The sequence below is a fragment of the Tasmannia lanceolata genome, unplaced genomic scaffold, assembly GCF_043159265.1.
Source record: "Tasmannia lanceolata isolate RefF3 unplaced genomic scaffold, GAP_Taslan_0.1 ptg000007l, whole genome shotgun sequence".
Taxonomy (NCBI): Eukaryota; Viridiplantae; Streptophyta; class Magnoliopsida; order Canellales; family Winteraceae; genus Tasmannia; species Tasmannia lanceolata.
The window spans coordinates 18,921,892-18,942,683 of record NW_027518684.1 but is presented as its reverse complement, the minus strand read 5'-3'; the positions used below and the strand labels follow the sequence as shown (position 1 = coordinate 18,942,683).

General features: G+C 38.8%; 1 protein-coding gene across 2 annotated transcripts; it reads right to left on the bottom strand.

The window, feature by feature from the left end:
• Positions 1-7,173: 7,173 nt before the first annotated feature.
• On the bottom strand, positions 7,174-11,772 carry LOC143882197 (6-phosphogluconate dehydrogenase, decarboxylating 1). 2 transcript variants are annotated; one of them, XM_077385657.1, is made up of 3 exons: positions 11,615-11,772; positions 8,686-10,173; positions 7,174-7,540 (listed from the first exon to the last, which is right to left on the bottom strand). In XM_077385657.1, the coding sequence occupies exon 2, from the start codon at positions 10,162-10,164 to the stop codon at positions 8,695-8,697; it is 1,470 nt and encodes a 489-aa protein (XP_077241772.1). In that variant the 5' UTR covers positions 10,165-10,173; positions 11,615-11,772; the 3' UTR covers positions 7,174-7,540; positions 8,686-8,694. The 2 variants fall into 2 exon arrangements, with proteins under 2 accessions (XP_077241772.1, XP_077241771.1); XM_077385656.1 differs by lacking the exon at positions 7,174-7,540 and having other exon boundaries at positions 8,412-10,173.
• Positions 11,773-20,792: the final 9,020 nt, after the last annotated feature.

The window sequence follows — 20,792 nt, the reverse complement described above, 5'->3', positions numbered from 1 at the left end:
TATGGGTGGTGAGATGGCCTTGGAGCACGACTAGCCGCCAAGGGCCAGCTGTTGCTGTAAGGCTCACACTCTGTCCGCACTCGAGTTTTTTTGAGAGAAAAGAGGTGTTCTAGGTGGTTGTCCTTCCAAGGCTGGGGGGGACGCTTGGTTAGTCAGTGAGATGTGCTTACCAAGGCCGTGAGGCTGTTCTGTTGGTGAAATCCTCGAAGCACTCGTCTAGCCCGCTAGATGTACTCGACGGGGCCGTGAGCCGTGAGGCTGGAGCAGTCCACTAGGCATTCATCTACCCCGTGAGACATGCTAGATGGGTCCGTGAGGCCGAAGCATTCGTCTAGCCTGCGAGATTTACTCAACTAGGCTGTGAAGCTGAAGCGTTGGTCTAGCTTGTGAGATATACTCGAATAGGCCGCGAAGCTGGAGAAATCCATGAGGCACTCGTCTATCTCGCGATATATGCTTGATGGGGCCGTGAGGCCGACACCGATTCTGCTGGCCGGGTGATAACGTATTGAGTGTGCACCAAGAAATCGACTCATTGGGCGAGATGGCGACGAGTGAAGTGCGTGTCGAGCCCCCATTTAGCGCAGAGAGGATGTGATGAGGAGAAGGAATCGGCTCATCCGACGATGTGGCGACATGTGAAGCGCGTGTTGAGCCCCCTCGACGCGGAGAGGATGTGATGATGGGATGAGAATTTGAGCACTGATGTGATGTTCTTATATGTTGTATGCGCGTGAAGTCTAATATTTTTCAAAAAGTACCATGGGTCCACACGCTAAGATGATCCAAACTGTTCATTTGTTTGATTGCAAAGCAAATAGGTTACACCGCACAAATCATCTCCATAGGATGATCTTAACCCTTCAATCTATAGAGGTTTCTATAACGGGCAAACCCATTGTAGATTAGAGGGTTAGGATCATCCTATGGAGATGATTTACGGGATACAACCTATTTACATTGTGGCCCATCATCCTATAAAGTGGGACCCACCATTTTACAATAAAGGACTGTACGAGCCCACTTCAAGGGATGATCCAAACCACTCATTTGTTTGGCCACAAATCACAATGTAGATAGTTTGTGCCCCAAAACTCATTTTCATAAGGGATCCTAACCTAAAAAGGTTGTCCCTTTATAGATGGGAGGGTTAGGACCATCCTATGAAAATGATTTTTGGGCACAACTTATTTACTTTGTGGCCCTACAAATGAACGATCTGGATCATCCCATTTTTAAACCATATAAAATCTCGTTAGTTGGTATTCATGTAGATATGGAAACTTTAGTCAGAGAGAGCATTTAATTCCATTAATGTCCGTTGCTTGGTGAGGGAATTACCTAAAAAACAGCTTTAAGAAGATCTGACTTACCCTATTGGGAAAAAATCCAGATTAAGGGAATTTACGAAAAACATTTCAAAAAAAAAAAAAAAAGGGACTTTACGAAAACACACTACCTATAAATTACGGAAATTTTATTAGATTTTAAGGGGCAGTAGTGCCCCCGACCCTAATTCCACTCTCCAATATGTTTCACACAGAAAATTTTAATTTCCGTAATATCTGTAAAGAAAAAACTTTTTAATCGGAAAATGATATGGAGACCTAGAGTAGGACCTAAAACGGGACCTGCAGTGAGAATATGCCATGTGTTAAAGAAAAATTTACTTTTTGATGATTTCCCTAAACTTAAGGAATTGCTCACGTCACTAGTGATGCTGTGGCGTGAAACAATTTGTTCGGTCCCCTTTTAGGTCCTACTCTCGTTTCCCTAGCATTACTCTTTTTAATTTCCGTAATATCTGTAAAGAAAAAGCTTTTCCAGAATTTTATGGTTCTCAAATGTTTGATTGGATATAGAGAAAAGAAAATTATTAAAAATAATATATGAGTATACCAAAACACAAGAAAATTTCTAAATTCGTTTCCATATCAATATATGGTTAGCCAACCAAGTTGTAGCCAAAGTTATAAAAAAAAAAAGACATATTCCGAATAGATTTACCCTTAATTCTATTCCTCATTCTTACAAAAATAAGGTTAAAAGACAACATTTTTTTTTTTTTTGAAATCTTCTCCTCCATCTCAATCCACACAGACAACTATGCTTCCAAACAACCACAGCTTTGATACCACTTGTTGGGTTTTTTCGCCAAAGAAAACCCACTTAAATTACGAAGTAAATAAATATGTGGATAAAAGAAACCAAACAATCAAGAGAGCAATCACACAAGAGAACACCGAGATTTACGTGGAAAACCCTCCAACGAAGAGGGAAAAACCACTGGGCGAATCCGACGAAATATCCACTAATCAAATAAGTAATACAACGTCTTTCTCTCAAGTTTTCACCCGAAACTTGAGCCAATGCAAGAAATAAGAGAGATAAAAGGGTTACCTCGTTGCGAACAACAAAACCCACTTTTACCAAAAATACCCATTTCGATCTTCAAGTCGAAGAAATCCAAATCCTAAAGAAATCTCTGTGCAACGAGAGGATTCAACGGCGCGGTGAAAATCTTCAAGAAGAAACGCTCCAAAAAACTAGGTTTTGATTCCCCACAAAACCTCCAAAAGAGCACCCAAGAAAAAACCCCTGTTTTCTTTTTCTTCTTCTTCTCATCCCTCTCTCTTTCTTTTTCTTTATTTCCTTTTATTATCTTTTATTCTCTATTCACATTTTTAGAAAACGTGCACAACCCACTATTTTTGGTTTTCCCCCAATCGGCAACACACCCACACACGCCACTTGGTTTTCCAAATTAGAAAACCTTGTTTCCTTTTACATATAGGAAACCCCTGTCCTATACATAGTCGATAATTGAGTATGGGTGTGGGGCCCACACATGGGGCTGGACCTACAACAAGGCAAGGCCCTTTAAACGTGTCCCATACTAGGCTGGGTCCCACCCAGTAACATACTTAGGTGAGCCCCCACTCAGGACCGTAACACAAAACATCACATCATGCTGCTCAAGCTTTAGTTGGGCATCTTCCTTTGCATTGGCCAACCGAGTTGAGGATGATGCAGTTGAGTTTTGAAACAAGGGACTTGGTAGGCACTTTAACAGAAAGCCATTTCGCAACTGGCTTTTGCTTGATAGGACAGCCACCTTAGATATAGGGCAGCAGTGATAAATCGACTCCCCATGTGTCTATCTCTCTCCTCTTTCTCTCTCTAACCTAGAGGAGAGAGAAAGACACATGGGGAGTTGATTCATCACTCTCCTAGATATATCAATGATAGAATCATTTCTGATTGGACCAAATACTGGTCCTCCAGTAGATATGATAGAAGATGGGCAAGAAAATTAAACCTGTGTGGCTGTTCTCACGTGCAGAAGCCAACCGTGAAATGGCTTTCTGCGAAATTGCCTGCGAAATTGCCTAGCAAATCCCTTGAAACAAATAGTGAAACCGATCATCAATAGCCAGGCTATAGTCCAAAAATCATGGCCATAAACCTTTCCAAGCAGAGGACCTTTGCAAAATGCATACAAAGTACTTTGTTATAAAAAACAGTGTTTCAAAATGCAGATGATGGTCATAACACTGCTAAAGTAAACCCTAGTCAACTAGGCATGATGCGGTCAAGTACTTGGTTGATGCTGTCATAACTCGGGAGAGTCGACGTAGTTTTGATTGACTTTGTACGGAAAAAAAAACGCTGAGTTGCATAGGTATGCGACCGTGGTAAAAGGGAGTCGACTCAGGGGAGTGATGACGTGAGGGAGTTTTGAAACTATGATAAAAAGCCCAATGATAATGATAAAAGGACCTTTATGAACTGCATATGAACAGTTTATATGTTTCAAAAATACAAAAGATGGACTCACCCAGCTATTATTGGTTTTGCACTCCTTGAGGAAAGAAAATAAGAGGCAAAACTGAAAATATGTTCTAATTCAAATAGCTCAGATTGTTTGGTAGGTAAGCTGGGATCGAACTTACGACCTCAAGGTGGAGAAACAAAGCCTCAACCATTGAGCTACATGCCCAACCCCAGCTTAGCCTCTGATATAAAATCATAGAGAAAATCCTGTACTTCTTTTCTTTTGTGTTAATTTTCTTTCTAGTGACAAAATCTTCTACTCCTTTTCAAGGTAGACTCAACTGCTTTTTTCCCATTGGATTGTAGTTGGATGCTTGGTGATCGGATTCTGTTCTTGGATTGGTTTTGCATTTGTTGGGCTTTGGGTTTGCAGAAACTTTTCAAGTATTCCTGGACACGTATGTAATTAGAAAGAATTCTGGTTGGGGGACAAAAGTATCAAGGTGATATCACATTCACACCCCCTTTGTTTTGATAATGGCACCTCTCACTTTATTAAACACTTCTGTGATTGTTTGGTTATAAGTTATAACTGCTTTAGTAGCTAACTAGAAACGTGAAAACAGAGCAATGTCCTTATTGAGACAAGAGACTGCAGATATCATTTCCCAAGTACTCATTCCAATTTAGACCCACAAAGGGTTACACCAAGGCAGGATGGTGTTTATTTGCTTTTTTTCTTCTTCTTTTTGTCTTGTTTGAAGACTTTGTCTTCATATTTGTCTGTGGTCTAATTTGTGACTTTTGAGTTGGATATTTTTTATGGTTATTATTCTAATGCGGGTTTCCATTTGAGCTTCTTATTTCTCCTTACCTTGAAAAAAAAGAAAGAAGAGAGGCATAGAGTTCAGAGGTTCAATTCCATCTTTATCCCAAGCCATCCTATTTCTTATAATATCGTTGTTTCAGCTGAAAGCCATCTTGGGCTTCCTTAAAAATAGCTTTCAAAAACTCATTATGTTGCTCCTTTAAGTGAGAAATTTGATGTTAAAGATAGATGGGGTACGTCTCTCTGCATCCATCAATCTCACAAGAATCCATCATAATTGCCACCTTTATTACAAGGCAACCATTTCTTAAAATTTCGTAAATATCATTCTTCAAATTACTGCCATGGAAAATTAGTATAAAATGAAGAACAGAGAACACAATGAACTGATTTAATTTTAGTAGCTAAGGTGGAAAAGAAAATCCAAAAAAGAAAACAAAGAAACTCACCCATGAGTACTGAGCCTCTATCTCCATGTGCTCTTTGAATTTTGGTTTGTCCACCTCAACCTTCTCTAAGGCTTCGTGGTAAAAATCATGCAAAAATTCTTTAAAAATGGCTATTAATGAATCACCACGTAGTTCATTTAAATGTGTTTCTAATTGTTGAGGAAGATAGATTAATTGGCGGAGACAGGTATTATCTACCGGACAGATATATCCCCAAGGATATTCACAATCTTTGATGATATTATTAATAAAGGAATGATATTCCCCCTCCTCGTGACGTCATTCCTTTAGTTTCAGAGGCAGAGAAAAATGTTAAAGGGGGTGAATTTATCCTCAAGCAGTGAACCATTCTCACAGAAACCGTCAAAGGGGGGGATTTTATCCGTTTAAGGAGGGCGGAGGGGGAGTATCATTTCCCTATTAATAAAATTTTCATAGAAATCGGCATCTGTAGGGCAAGAGGCAAATCGACTACTCATTTTCTGTATTGAAAGAGATGGAAAGAGTGAGAAAATCTCGAAAAAACATATATGGGGCTATTTTTCATTTGGATATCAAGAGAGGGTTTATTTTATCCTTGGATAGGCTTTCTATCGTCCCTCCATGTCAAGAATAGCCCCAATGGGTAGGTATCCTAGAACCCCTATAGGGTTGTTTGCTATGGGGATAGCAAGCTGGGTTTTATTTTACTTTTGGATAAACTTGAGTGGAGTTTTTTGTTTCCTTGTATTTCATGCTTCTCTCACCCTCTACTCATTGGTGCCTCTCAAATCTGTCCTTCTCCCACCCACGCTAACCCCTCTCTCACCACTTCAAAAACTAAGTTTTTTTTTGGTAGGTAAGCTGGGATCGAACCTTCGACCTCAAGGCTGAAGGCCGATGCCTTAACCTTGATGATGATAAACTAGACAGGGACAACATCAGCACTCTTGTTGAGAGACTACATTTATCAAGAAAACAAATTCATGGATGCCAAACATGACCTTAGGGTCCATTTGGATACACCAGAAAGTGGGTAAATTAAAGTAAAAGGACACATTCCATTTACTAGCATTATTTGGTTGCTAAATTTTACACATGCAAGCTGTTTTGCATTGTTTGACTTTCCTCTCAAATCAAGGAGCCATCTGGACACATGGATTTTATAGTTCAAGATTGTAAAATCTTGGTTTATAAAATCATGTATCCAAACGGCCCCAAAGAGAAGAGTGAAAGTAAAGAAATGGGAATCCATATTCTTTTCCTCCTCTATATTAGGTGCATCCAAATGTACCCTTAGACAAGAATAATGAAACAAGATGAATATTGGCAAAATGAATGGAACTAATATACATTAAGAACCTTGAACTTTGATGACAGCTGCAAAGAGTTAATGTCTCGGGGCTCTCTTTCTTTTCTTCTTTGGCAAGAAGAAATTTTTTCTTCAAGGCTTTAAGATATAAAAACTATAGAGGGAAGAAAAGCTTAATACATGTAAAACATGCTAAATGCATGCAAATCAGGATTCCCAACACATGATAAATGAAAACCATGCTAAAAGAGCGCTCAAGGCTCTTAGTGTGATTTAGGCATTTCACACTGTGATGGGTATGTCCATATAAAGCTTCTTTTCCCTCATTTTCTGTAGAGGTTTCGAATTTGAGATCTGAGATTTATTTTTGTGGGCAGAAATCTCAGCTGAATTTATATTGAGCAATGAGTAGATAAAATTAATTTCCTCAAGAATTTGACAAGTGATTTCAATTTTGAACCCAAATAGCAAGCTTTTCTGACAAATATAAAAGTTCAAAACCACTGAAGAATTGTCTAAAGGAACCTGTTAGTTTGGAAAGGCTTAGATTTATCATGGTTTTAGAGTTATCAAAGTTGCACCACTTGTACATGGTTCTGTGTTGCCACAAGCAGACTTGCATATTTTGGCATCTTTGTGGGAGAAGCATCAGCATGGATGGCATTAGTAATCTGTGGAAGGCCCAAAGTGCCAAGGCATAACTTTCTCAAAATCTGCCAAGGGAGTTATTTCACAAGGCATAACTTTTGGAGGTATTTTACAAGGTATATGGGTTGTATCTGAGTCATATTTCCCAACTGATTGAAACGCACAAGCACAAACCTAAGGAGTAAGGAATGTGTATGGCTTGCTCTGATTACATTAAGTCCCTAATCAAAAAGTAAATCCCGCTAACTTGTTATAGATGCAATATAATTTTAAGGGAAGTGATATATTGGCCTCCTTTTGGAAAGCCCCATCTAGTGTATTGATGCTATTCTTTTACGCTACAAGGAGCTGTCACAAGGAAGAAAAGGGGGCAAATATATCATTTCCCTTTACGATGGTTCTATTTACAAGATCAATCTCTCCTTACGCGCCCCAACTAGTTTGGGACAAAGGCTTAGTTGAGTTGAGCTGAGTTGTATCTCCCCTTACTCGCAGTGATCTGAATTGAAAATAACAATAACTGAATTGTCCTGAACAGCTGCTCAGCAACTGCGATATTTAACATGTAAAAATATCCATTAGCTTAGCAATTAGGGATGTTCATGGCTAATCATCCAATCAAAGTATGTTTCAGGACTCAATATGAACAAAGGACAACAATTCACAATTAGATGACATACATGTGTCACGCATAGAGGAGAAAGAAGAAAGTGTTTCATGTAGCATCCTTTCACTCAAGGGTAACAACTTTTCGAAGACTAGCCAGCTGTGTATAAGAACAGTAGTTCAACACATAAAACTAAACTGTATGCTGTTAAAAAGCAAGGGAATTTGATATCTGCACTCTTTCTTTTTTACACTGGCACTCCTCACTTTATAGAACACTTCTCAAAATATTTGCTAACAGCCATAAAAAAACTGTAAAGCTAAGATATGAGTGTGATAATCAAAACTAGGGAATGTGGATATCATTTCCATAAAAGTAATTATCAAAGCCTACACGTGTGTTGTGTCTGTCAATAGAAAGAAAACTTGGATTGATACAAAATGTTTTTGAATTTAGTTATAAGAAGTAAAAGTAAAAGTAAACACTCAAAAAAAAAAAAAAAAGTTAAAATAAGTAAAAGAATGTGAGGAACAGATTGAAGCCTACTTCTTGTGACCTTAACATTGTGATATGAAAATAACAAAAAACCCTTATCACCTTCAAATCATAACCTAATGGCGATAAAGAAACTATGCCAGGAACATATGGGGGGCTACTTGTTATCACATTCATATCATGATCTAATGGCGAAAAGATAATCATTCATCGAGTTTTTCCCTTTTTCTTTGTGTTCTATCAGTGAATTCACCCAGCCAGTCACTTAAAATCAACCCATGAAGCATGCTCACAAAACATATGGATAAAAGGAGCAGCTAATCTAACATCTAGGTGAAACCCAGAATTTTCATGGATATATCATGAGTGAAAGTTGTGGGTCTCCACAATGCAGAAATAAAAAAGTAGCAAGATTGGCAAATCAACAGATATAACATAACTACAACCAGCTGCAAGGAATCCAATGGATTTCCAAAATTCTAATCTCAAACAGACAAATTCAAAGAGCAACACAAGTTCCATCCAAGTTTTTGGCCCCAAGGCAAAAATTATTGTACTAAAATGATGATCATTTGATAAGTAGAAGACTCACCGAGGAACATCAGATCTTCGACTGTTTCGCAATCTTGAACCACTCGGTATGGAAGGCTCCAGGTATATCAGTCCTCTCATAAGTATGAGCTCCAAAATAATCCCTTTGAGCTTGGACCAAATTAGCAGGAAGCCTTTCCCTCCTATAAGTGTCAAAGTAAGCCAAACTAGTTGACATGCCCGGTGTACTGATACCCGAATTGATTGCAAGGCAAACAACTCTGCGCCAAGCAGATTGCCGTTCAATAATCTCCTTGGCAAACTCTGGGTCCACAAGAAGGTTCGAGAGATCCGGGTTCCTATCATACGCCTTCTTAATCCGATCCAAGAAAATAGCACGGATAATACATCCCCCTTTCCATATCCTCGCGAGCTCCCCCAATTCAAGGTCCCATCCCTTCTCAATGCTCTTTGCACGAATCAAATTCATCCCCTGGGCATAACTACATATCTTTGCTGCGTAAAGAGCTTGCCTCACATCATCAATCAGCTTTGCCTTATCCACGACCTGATCACACAAAATGTCACTAAAACCACCATCTTTGAAAACTTTAGCAGCTGCCACCCTTTCCTCCTTCAACCCACTAAGGAACCTTGCATCCAAAGACGATGCAATGGTGGGAGCGGCAACTGATAGCTCGGCCGCTTGTTGAACAGTCCATTTACCAGTACCCTTCATCCCAGTCTTGTCCAAAACCTTGTCTACCAAATACCCATCACCCTTGTCATCCTTAATTCCAAAGATATCCGTTGTGATCTCAATCAAGAAGCTCAGAAGCTCTCCCTTGTTCCAATCAGAGAAAACACATTGCAACTCAGCGTTGGAAAGCTTCCCAACCGATTTCAACACATCATAAGCCTCGGCGATCAATTGCATATCACCGTATTCAATCCCATTGTGAATCATCTTAACGAAATTACCCGACCCTCCTTTGCCAATATATGTGACACAAGGGCCACTGTCTGGAACCTGGGCTGCGACCTTAAGAAGGATATCTTCGATGTTCTTGTAAGCCTCGAAGGACCCTCCGGGCATCAAAGAAGGCCCGTGTCGGGCACCCTCTTCACCACCAGATACTCCCATACCAAGATAGAGGAGACCCAATTCAGCCATGGCTACCTCTCTCCTCTCAGTGTTTTCGTACCACTCGTTGCCTCCATCAATTATACAATCACCTTTCTCCAAGTAAACAGTGAGTGTTTTGATGGTTTGATCCACAGGGGCCCCGGCCTTCACAAGCATAATTATGACACGGGGCTTTTGGATTGAGTTAACGAAAGATTCGGGATCATGGAAGCCCACGAGAGGTAGGTCTCCCTCGAGTTTGGCTCGTTCGACTGTCTCGTCGACTTTGGAGGTAGTTCGGTTGTAGACGGAGATTGGGAAGCCTTTCTCCGCAATGTTGAGGGCGAGATTTTGGCCCATGACAGCAAGGCCGGCGAGGCCTATTCTTGAAAGGTTAGAGGAGACAGGTGCCATAGTTTTTTCCTATAAAAAAAATGAGATTATCAGGGAAAAAGGTAGCAAAATACTAATCCACAATCCATCAAAAAGAAAAAAATTATAAAAAAAAAATTAGTAAATGATTATCATCAGAACAAATGGGTGGCCTTCTTGAATCAGATTAGCTGAGGGGAGAAAACAGCAACTAACTCGAGAATCTCAGACAATAACTTGATGGGATTCTTCAATTAGATTCAACTAAATTATTCTCATTGGAAAAAAAATGGGTGGGCTTCTTGAATCAGTTAAATCGTACGAATCTTTGTTGCAATCCCATGGTTGAATCATAATGACTTACTTCGATTTTGACTCTATCTCCCTGGTACTATCCGTATAAAACTAAGTCAGTTCCTCCCCGAAACATAACCTAGAATCAGACTACAGAAAAGAGTTTGGTTTTTTGGGGTATAATCTGAGGGGGGGGGGAGGGGGGAGCAAAAAACTTGAGAATCTCAGACAATAACTTGATGGGATCCTTCAATTAGATTCATCTAATTGATTCTCATCACAAAAAAAATAAAAATGGGTGGGTTTCTTGAACCAGATTAACTGAGGGGAAAAAAGAGCAAAAATCTTGAGAATCTAAGACAATAACTTGATGGGATCCTTCAGTTAGATTCATTTTAATGATTCTCATCAGGAAAAAAAAATGGGTGGGTTTCTTTGAAACAGATTAACTGAGGGGAAAAAGAGCAAAAAACTTGAGAATCTAAGACAATAACTTAATGGGATACTTCAATTAGATTCATCTAAATGATTCTCAACAGAAAAAGAAAAGAAAAGGGGTAGGCTTCTTGAATCAGATTAACTGAGGGAAAAAAAAACAAAAAAGTTGAGAATCTCAATCAATAACTTAATGGGATTCTTCAATTAGATTCCCCTAAATGAAAATGTTAACAATCTATAACCCCTTAAAACAGATCCAAGTTAATTGTAGAGAGATCTTGACTAAACTTATAAGAAATGAGTGTTTCATACAAAAAAAATTCTTCTGGGTCTTTTAAGCAGATCTACCAAAAACAAGAACTCCACAAACTTGAGATGAGTTTCTTTCAGTTAAATCTACCAGAAACAAAAAAGGGCAAATTTTTTTTTAAAAAAAAAAACACTGATCCATTAAAAATGAATATGATGAGTTTCTTTCAATAGAACTCACAATCTGATCTCACAAAAGAATAAGATGAAATTCTTCTAAATAAGAAATCCCTACAAAATTTGTTGTCACACATGACAAATATGAGAATTTTAACCAAACCCTAACAGCAAAATCACCTAAAAATGATGAAGTAAATAGATGAAAAAAACCCTCAAAGGAAACAAACCCAGATCCAAGATTCCACAACAGAAACCATAGACTAATTATAGATCAAAGCCATCACAAAAGAAAACGAAATAGAGCAAATCCAAAAGAGAAGAGAACTCAAACCTGTGATTTTCCTCCAAATGAATGGAAAATAGATCTGGGTATTGAAGAGAAAGATCAATTTGGCAGATTTAAAGGGCTCTGAAAGTCGAATATTCAACGAATTTCATTGATTCTGAATACTTGTTAGGGTCAAATTTGGCCAACTTTTTGTTTTTTCCTTTGGCTGCTAATATATTCACCCCCATTTTTACTTAAGAGAGCCCCCTTCTAGCGTAAAAGAGAAGTCATAAATAAACTAAATGGGGCTGTCCCAAGTAAATAAAAGGGGGGAATATATAACTTACATTTTTTATTCCTCCCCGAACCACCAATCGTCGTTCAAAGTCGTGAAAAGTGAAGTTGGATTTGGTGAGATTGGGATAAAATAGGGTGAGACGAGTCTGAGACAAATCCACGACACGTCACAAAAGAGTGGCTCGCGAGAGCTCCTCAAACTGTGACTCTTCCTAATCTCCACCGTACACGTGGCAAGTGAGAGTAATCAGTGATTCAAATCTGATTTAGATGTGGACCCACACGAACAAAGAGATACATTTCGCTTTAATCCAACCATTTGAAGTGATGGCTCGTCCAAAGTGGGGTCCACATCGACCAATTTAGGAAAGGGTAACAAAGCACCAAAGGGTTTCTTTGATCTAACGGTTAGGATCCTCCAATCGATCTGATTTGGACTGTGGCCTAGATTGTATGGTTATGAACTTAAGATCATCCGATTATCCTTTCTTTAAACTTAATCTTCCATTTGAAAGCCACCCATCAAGTGGTTAGGTTCATCCAACAACCTCTTTGGATTGCAAGAAAAACATTTCTGATGGAATAATTTTTCTCAGGAATTTTTTTTTTCTTTCCACAATTTAGAGGGAAATAATATGACTGATTAATTTAGAGGAATATCATCATAAATTGAAGCTCCCTCTAAGTAAAAATTGAATAGGGGTGGTTCAAGTTATTTTTTTTCATGGGTTAAAAAAGTAGGCAATTTTACAAATATTTTTCCTTTCTAAACTTTTCCATAAAATTCCAGCAATCCAAACAGAGCCGAAAATGATATATTTAACACCTATTATTCCCCTGGACACCCATAGTCTAAAAAGAGTAGTCATAAATACACCAGGGAAATAATATATTCGCCCTCTTTTTTTATTCGGGACAGCCGTGTAAAAGAGTGGTAAAAACTACACTAGAGGGCGTGGGCCCAGGGAAGAAAACCAAATTAGGAAAATGATATATTGGCCCCTTTTTTTACTTGGGATAGCCCCCTCTCCTGTATCTATGACCACTCCACTAGAAACCATCTAGATGAGAATGATACATCATATATATGATGCAAGAGAAAGTGTAAATGTGGAGTCTCTCTCTCTCTCTCTCTCTCTCTCTCTCTCTCTCTCAAGCGTAGATGTGGACATGGTTTAAAATTTCGGTTTCGGTAACCATTTCGGACCCAATAGAAAACCGAAATTTCGGCTGAAATTTTGTACCAATTATTTTTTATTAAAAAAATGGCAGTAAAACGAAATTTTGAACCGAAATTCCCGAAATTTGGTAATTGGCGAAATTCTGAATTTCGGTGAATTTCGGTTTCGGTCCCCACCGAAATCCGAAATTTCGAAATTTTAAACCATGGATGTGGAGTCTCTCTCTCTCTCCATAATTATTGGCTACTGATATTTGCACTGCCATATTTTGGTAATGACATAAAGTCAGATTGTCACTTATTATTTAACCAGCTGTTAAATGCTATAACAAATCCAAAAAGCTCTCACAGTCAATTAAAAAGGAAAGACAAGGTGGGTTTGCATCATTATCAAAACATTGTAGTTTAAATATAAGTCGCCTAATTATTATTTAAGGGTTTTGCTAGCGAGTATTTAATGAAACTTTATTGTTTGGTGTGACATGTGACATTACCACTCGTTAAACAAATCCCATTATTTAATCAAAAATGTGATATTTTTAGAAAGTTTTCTCTATTTTTATATGATGGGCAGACTTTAGTGTTTGATGTGACATGTGACATTCGTGAACTAGACGAACGGGCATGATTTATCATTTTATCTGCACACAGGCGATCCACCATCTTGCGATATAATTGTGGCCTTGTGGGTAAGGGTGTCAATTTTGGCTCGGACTCGGAGGCTCGCTCGAGCTCGGCTCGAATCCTTAACGAGCCGAGCCGGCTCACCAGGCTCGTTAAGGCTCGTTAAGAATTTAATATATTTATATATATATATATATATATATATATATATTATATTAATTTATACATTAAAAGGGTTGTCCAGGGAGTGAAGGGGGGGGGGCAAAATATGTCACTTCATTTTTGGAACCCCATTTGTTACTAGGACCACCCCCCATAGTGTAAAAAAAGTAGTCAAATTACACTAGTAGGGCTGTCCAGGGAAGATGAGGGGTGTGAACATAATATAACCCGAGCTCGGTAAGGCTCGCGAGCCTGGCCGAGCCTGGTTCGAGCCTGAGCCGAGCCAAGCTTTTGAGCTTAACGAGTCGAGCCGAGCCTGGCCAAGCTAAGCTCGTTTACACCCCTACTTGTGGGTTCACATTGACCTTTATTCTTGGATAAAGATTTATCATAAGAAAATTGATGAATAGCAGACAAGAAATCAGGATAGCCGATCTTCCTATCCATGGTTTACTATCCCGGGGGTGAAAAGCCCCGATGAGTAAAAAAGTCGTATGTGCAGGCATTTACCTTGTAGAGTGGTGGTATAAGTAGTCAACATAGAGGAGATAAGCCTTGGATTTACATGGAACTTACTTCATAGAATAGTGGTAAATAGTGTTTGGTTGTCAACCTCATGGAGAGTACTGGCCAATATGAGGGAAGAGAGAGAGCGAGCATCATTCCCAAGAAATCCAAGCACAATTTCACCTTTTTGTGGAATTTGGCTTGGATTTCTTTGGAACGAGAGAAGGGTGACACATCAGCACAAGTGCAGTTATTAAGGAGAAATCCCTAGTCGTCTTGAAGAGGGATTTCAATGCTAGATTAGCAACCAGACAAGGGGTTTTCCTTACGTGGCACCCAAATCACAAGCAAAACCCCTAAGCCATCCAGCCTTTTATCGATTCTCAACGCTTGTATGCAGGTAATACTGTGAGGGCCATGTAGGACAGCCCTCACACAAGTATGTCTTAAAAGGGTTTCCCTAACTTTGAATGGTGTTTTTTGGTTGTTGTATTGTAAGCTCTCTCTCTCTCTCTCTCCTCTCGTTCCAAAGAAATCCAAGCCAAATTCCACAAAAAAGGTGAAATTGTGCTTGGATTTCTTGGGAATGATGCTCTCTCTCTCTCTCTTCCCTCATATTGGCCACTACTCTCCATGAAGTTGACAACCAAACACTGCTTACCACTATTCTATGAAGTAAGTTCCAGGCAAATCCAAGGCTTATCTCCTCCATGCCCTCACACAAGTATGTCTTAAAAGGGTTTCCCTAACTTTGAATGGTGTTTTTTGGTTGTTGTATTGTAAGCCTTAGTTTTAATGGCTTTAAACGGCCGAACTTTGGTGGTATGAGCTATTTAATAAGAACAATCACCTACCATCTTCCATGGGAATATCTTTCTAGCAATCCCTGTTGCGATTTTATTATCTGGACTTTCTAGTTTTCAACTTTACACCTTGACACGGACAAAGTACATGTGTCAGGCCAAATAAAGACCATTTTGCCCTTCCCGGCAGGTCACTAGAAATCATCAAGGTGAGAATGATACATCATACATGTGGTGCAAGAGAAAGCGTATATGTGGTTTCTCTCTCTCCATAATTATTAGCTACTGATATTTGCACTACCATTTTTTATTATTTTACCAGCTGTCGGATGCTATAACGAATCCCAAAAAACTCTCACAAAAGACAAGGTGGGTTTGCATCATTATCAAAACATGGTATTGCAAATATCAGTCGCCTAATTATTTATTTAAGGGTTTCTTTAACGAGTGCAAATCCCATTATTTACAAATAATGGGATTTAATGAAACTTTATTGTTTGGTGTGACATGCGACATGTGACATTACCACTCGTTAGCAAATCCCATTATTTAATGAAAAATGTGAATTTTTTAGAAGGTTTTCTCTATTTTTATATGTTGGGGCAAACTTTATTCTTTGGTGTGACATGTGACATTCGTCAACTAGACGAATACGCCCTAATTTGGACGAGTAAGATTTATCTGCACACGTAATACACACGGTTGTTGGATGGGTGATCTGGATAATTGATCGGACGGTCCACCATCATGCGATATAATTGCGGGTTCACATTGACCTTTATTCTTGGATAAAGATTTATCATAAGAAAATTAATGAATAGCAGATAAGAAATTAGGATAGCCAATCTCCCTAATCCATGGTTTTCTATCCCAAGTAAAAAGTCGTATATGCAGGCATTTACCTTGTAGAGTAGTGGTATAAGCAGACAACATGGAGGAGACAAGCCTTGGATTTACCTGGAACTTACCTCGTAGAATAGTGGTAAGTAGTGTTTGGCTGTCAACCTTCATAGAGTAGTGGCCAATATAAAGGGGAGAGAGAGAGAGAGAGAGAGAGAGAGAGAGAGAGAGAGAGAGAGAGAATCATTCCCAAGAAATCCAAGCACAATTTCACCTTTTTGTGGAATTTGGCTTGGATTTCTTTGGAACGAGACAAGGGTGACACATCAGCACACGTGCAGTTATTTAGCAGGAGAAATCCCTAGAGGCCCGTTTGGATGCAGAGCAGATTTTGATTTGAATTTCTCACATTTGCAGCCCTTTTTGCATTGTAATTTGGATCTGGATCAAATTCTTGGATTTCCAGTTCAGCAACTGCCAGTGAAAAAAATCAGATTTCCAAATAGGCTATGCAAATAAGAAATTGGAAATCCACAGATCTGGCATTTTCCTTCACCCTCTTTGCTCCTCAACCTCTCCCCTCTAATAGGAAGTGCCCCCTTTCCTCTTTCTCCCTCAACATGAGCTGCTGGATCTTTTCATTTTGTATTCAAAACTCAATTACAAATCCAAATACAATATATGAGGTATTACAGTAAGGGTCCAGCTAGAGGGAAAGCTTCGATTTTTTTCTCGCAACAATGATTGCTGGAAAGATATTCCTATGGAAGGTGGCAGGTGCCTGTTCTTATTAAACAGCTCATACCACCACAGTTCGGCCGTTTAAAGCAATTAAAACTAAGGCTTATAATACAACAACCAAAAAAACCATTCAACGTTACATGTTGCATAATGAAATCCCCACACCCTTCTTGTGATAATGACACTTCTCACTGTTTTATGGGAAACCCTTTTAAGACATACTTGTGTGAGGGCTTTCCCAAATGGCCCTCGTAGTATTGCCTGCATTCAAGCAATGAGTATCAATAAATTGGAGTGGTGGAAAAAGCTGTTAAAGCCTGTATGGCTTAAGGGTTTTGCTTGTGATTTGGGTGCCACATCAGGAATACCCTTAAAGAAAAACGTCAGGAATCTAGCATTGAAATCCCTCTTGAAGACTACTAGGGCCCGTTTGGATACCTCCCATTTTGTAATTGGATTTGAAATTGAGTTTTGAATACAAATTGAATAGATCCGGCAGCTCATGTAGAGAGAGAAAGAGAGGGAAGGGGGTACTTCCTAGTGGAAGGGAGAGGTTGAGGAGCAAAGAGGGTGAAGGAACTGGCTGTGAATTTCCAATTACTTATTTCCACAGCAAATTTAGAAATCTGATTTTTTTCACTGTCAGCTGTTGAATTAGAAATCCAAGAATTTAATCCAATCCAAATTACAATACAAAAAGGGCTGCAAATGTGAGAAATCCAAATCAAAATCTTCTTCTCATCCAAACGGGCCCTCATTGAAAATAAGGTCAGGATTACATAGAAACTCTTAGGTATAATTCAGTGACTGTATCATCAATCATTTCTTCATTTGGTGCAAGGAGCTTAATTACCATGAATCCCACTGATTTCTACCTCTTCCGTTATTGCTGCTGGAATGGTTGTGAGATTTGCTTCAATTAGAGCTGAAGTTAGTCAAGTACTGTTTGAGGCCAACACCCGTAGGGAATTCGTAAAGTTAAGATTTAAGAATGACAAGTTAATTGTCAAACAACTAATTACTCCAAAAGCTTAAGGTTGTAGAATTGATATTATTTAATCATTTATACTTCAATACTTCCCCCTCGTGCGTGACCCGTCTTTTTTGGGTTGGTTGTCAGGTTTAGAACCCGGGACATGCTGTGTGTGTTAATAGCATGTGAAAGAACCAATCACCCTAAGCTTGTCCAGATAGAGTTGGTATTATTTAATCATTTATACTTCAACATTTTTATGTTTTTTTGGTAGCTAAGTTGGGATTGAATCTCCGACCTCATGGTCAAAGAACAAAGCCTTTGACCAGTTGAGCTAGAGGCTCAGCCCCTTCAACATAGTCAAAACAGATTAGATTTCCAGAGGAATTGGCCAAAATTTTGGAAAATCAAAGGAAATATTTTCCTTTTCCTAGCATTTCGTTGCCATTTACTATTCACATGACAGTCCTAGTCAGCTGTAAATTTTCCAAATGCAAGCCTTTGTTTGACTTTCTTCTCAAATTAGTAGGAAAAGGAAAGTAAATGAATTGGAATCTGTTTTCCTTTCCTACTGCTTTTACATTACCTACATTCAAATATTCATATGAGAAAACGGTTCCTACACATATGTGTAGATAAGTTCTCTACACACTAGCTTAAAATACAGTGGGGGCCACATTATTTGGGTGATCCAAACCATTCATTTTTAAGGCACTCACATAGATAGGGTGTCCATAAAAAATAAGATCCATAGGATCATCCTAACCATTCGAACTGTGGAGGCAAAAAATGGACTAATTTGTAAAAGTTTAAAGACATCCATTTTACCTCCACAAATCGTAGGGTTGGGATGATCCTATGGATCTGATTTTTTGTAGACACCTATCTATGTGAGGACCTTTAAAATGGATGGCTTGGATCACCCAAACAATGTGGGCCCTCACTGTATTTTAAGCTAGTGTGTAGAGAACTCTCTACACATATGTGTAGGAACCGTTTTCTCATATTCAAATGGGCTTATTTTCTTTTCCCTAGCATTGTTTGGTTGCCATTTCCTATTCACATTACATTCCTTGTTATAAATTTTACAAATACAAGCCCTTTTTTCACACTTAACTTTCCTCTCAAATTAGGAGGAAAAGGAAGGGAAACTGAACTTTCGCTTCTACATTATTTTTACTTAGAAAATGATGTCATTTGACTTTTCTTCACCACTAAATAAATGAGACCGTTTCACGTGCATGGCGACGCACCCATCATACAACCGTCCGAACTTTTTGACGGATGAGATTTAATGGCTTTAAAAACTTAATGAAAAAGGCTGCCAGTAGTCCTTCCATCCACTTTTCCTTTGTTTTTAGGGATGATCAAAACCAGACCGAATCAAAGGCGCAACCCACTTGTTATTCGTTTTTTCTTGTTCTTTCGGTTTTGGTTTTTGTTCTATGCGATTTTTTTGTTGGTTTATGGGAAAAGAGGAGGCCCACGATTTAGTCCTTGTAGGGATATTAAGATACAGAACCCGCACAACTTTAAATCAAACACCTCGAAGGCACGACAACAAGCAAGATAACTTCATGCCTAAACAATGAGTCCTCTTTTAACAAATCTAAAGCATTTAAGCTCCCAAAATCAATAAGGTGGCTGCAAATAAAAAAACCAGGCTAATATATGGAGAAACTCTCAAATGTTCAATCTAAGGATGGTACTAAAGTGCCAAGGTCATGCACAACTTAGGCAATTCCCATTCACAAGCAAGAGAAGTAGCACACGTTTTAATCAATAATTTCTCAAAATTAGCTTTGAACCACAATACACACAAGTATATTGGGTTTTCCAAATAAGCTTCTATTCAACAACAATGATGCGTGCACGTACATCATTTATTTGCTTTATTGTTGGTTATTTCCTTATTTGTAGAATGCTTGTGATGTAGGGTATTTTAAATTGGTAGGAGTCTATTGTAGTTTGGAGTCTGTTAGGTGTTGGATTTGGATAGCTCCAGATTTCCAGATCTGGATTTCTTGTTTTTTAATAAGTTGTAATCGACATTCACAGCATAGAGGGAGTCCCCCAAGATGAGGGACTGCTTTCTTGCAGGCTTGATATCTTCTTCTGCGATCATATCACAATGAAACAGACATAGTGCTGACTTCAATGAAACGAACATAGTGTTTTGATATCCTTATGCCACTCGGACCTGGTTTCGATCGAGTTTGTTTTCTAAAATATCTGATGAACACTTACAAATCCCTCACGTCTTGATCTGGCCTCGATCAGCCACCCATTGTTTCCAAGCCAGGAATCCATTGAAGTGGAATTTGTTCTCTGGGGAGAAGAGATTTTATTTGACGACCGTCAAAAGCGCGTTGTGATCGAATCATGTTATGTACTGGGGATATGGCTATTAGTGATTATCTAGGAGAAGAGTCTATTATGGATAAGGGTAAAAATCCGGATAGAAAATATTTTGAGTGGAGAATTCTCAATTTTTGTCTTAGAAAAAATATCAGTATACCTGGACCGATATGGATGCTGGGACCAATATTAATAAAAATACTAAGAATGGGATTAATGATTATGAAACCGGCCCAACCAGAAACTAGAGCTGTATGCATTATATGGATAACAAGTAACCGACCGGGATCATTCAATACGACGGTGTGAACACGATTCCAAGGCAAACCCATGGAAATACCCCTTATTTTATCAATTTTATCAAAGAAAAAATAGACACTATGTAACTTGTGATTTTCACCGTGGAGCGAAGGGCTACCGGCAACCTTTTCCATTAGGTTTTAAAGCTTATTGAATCTTGTCCGTAAAAAGATCTGACGGTTATGTGATGGGCGATGAAGGGCGTTGTGGTGCAGCGCGATGCAGGTTAAACGGTCTCCTAAATAAATAACGTGCATCCATAACGCCCGTCTACGTCAAAATGAGAGAATTCAATGAAGTGAGAGAGGTGCAGGCGATAGTGAAGGATGCACGGGTTGTTTTATAATTGATAGGCTTATTTTTCTGACAAGGACTCTTCGGAAAAATCGTTTTTACTATCAACGGTAGAAGGCAATTTTTTAATCTTACAAAAGGAGCATGTATGTGAAATCAAGG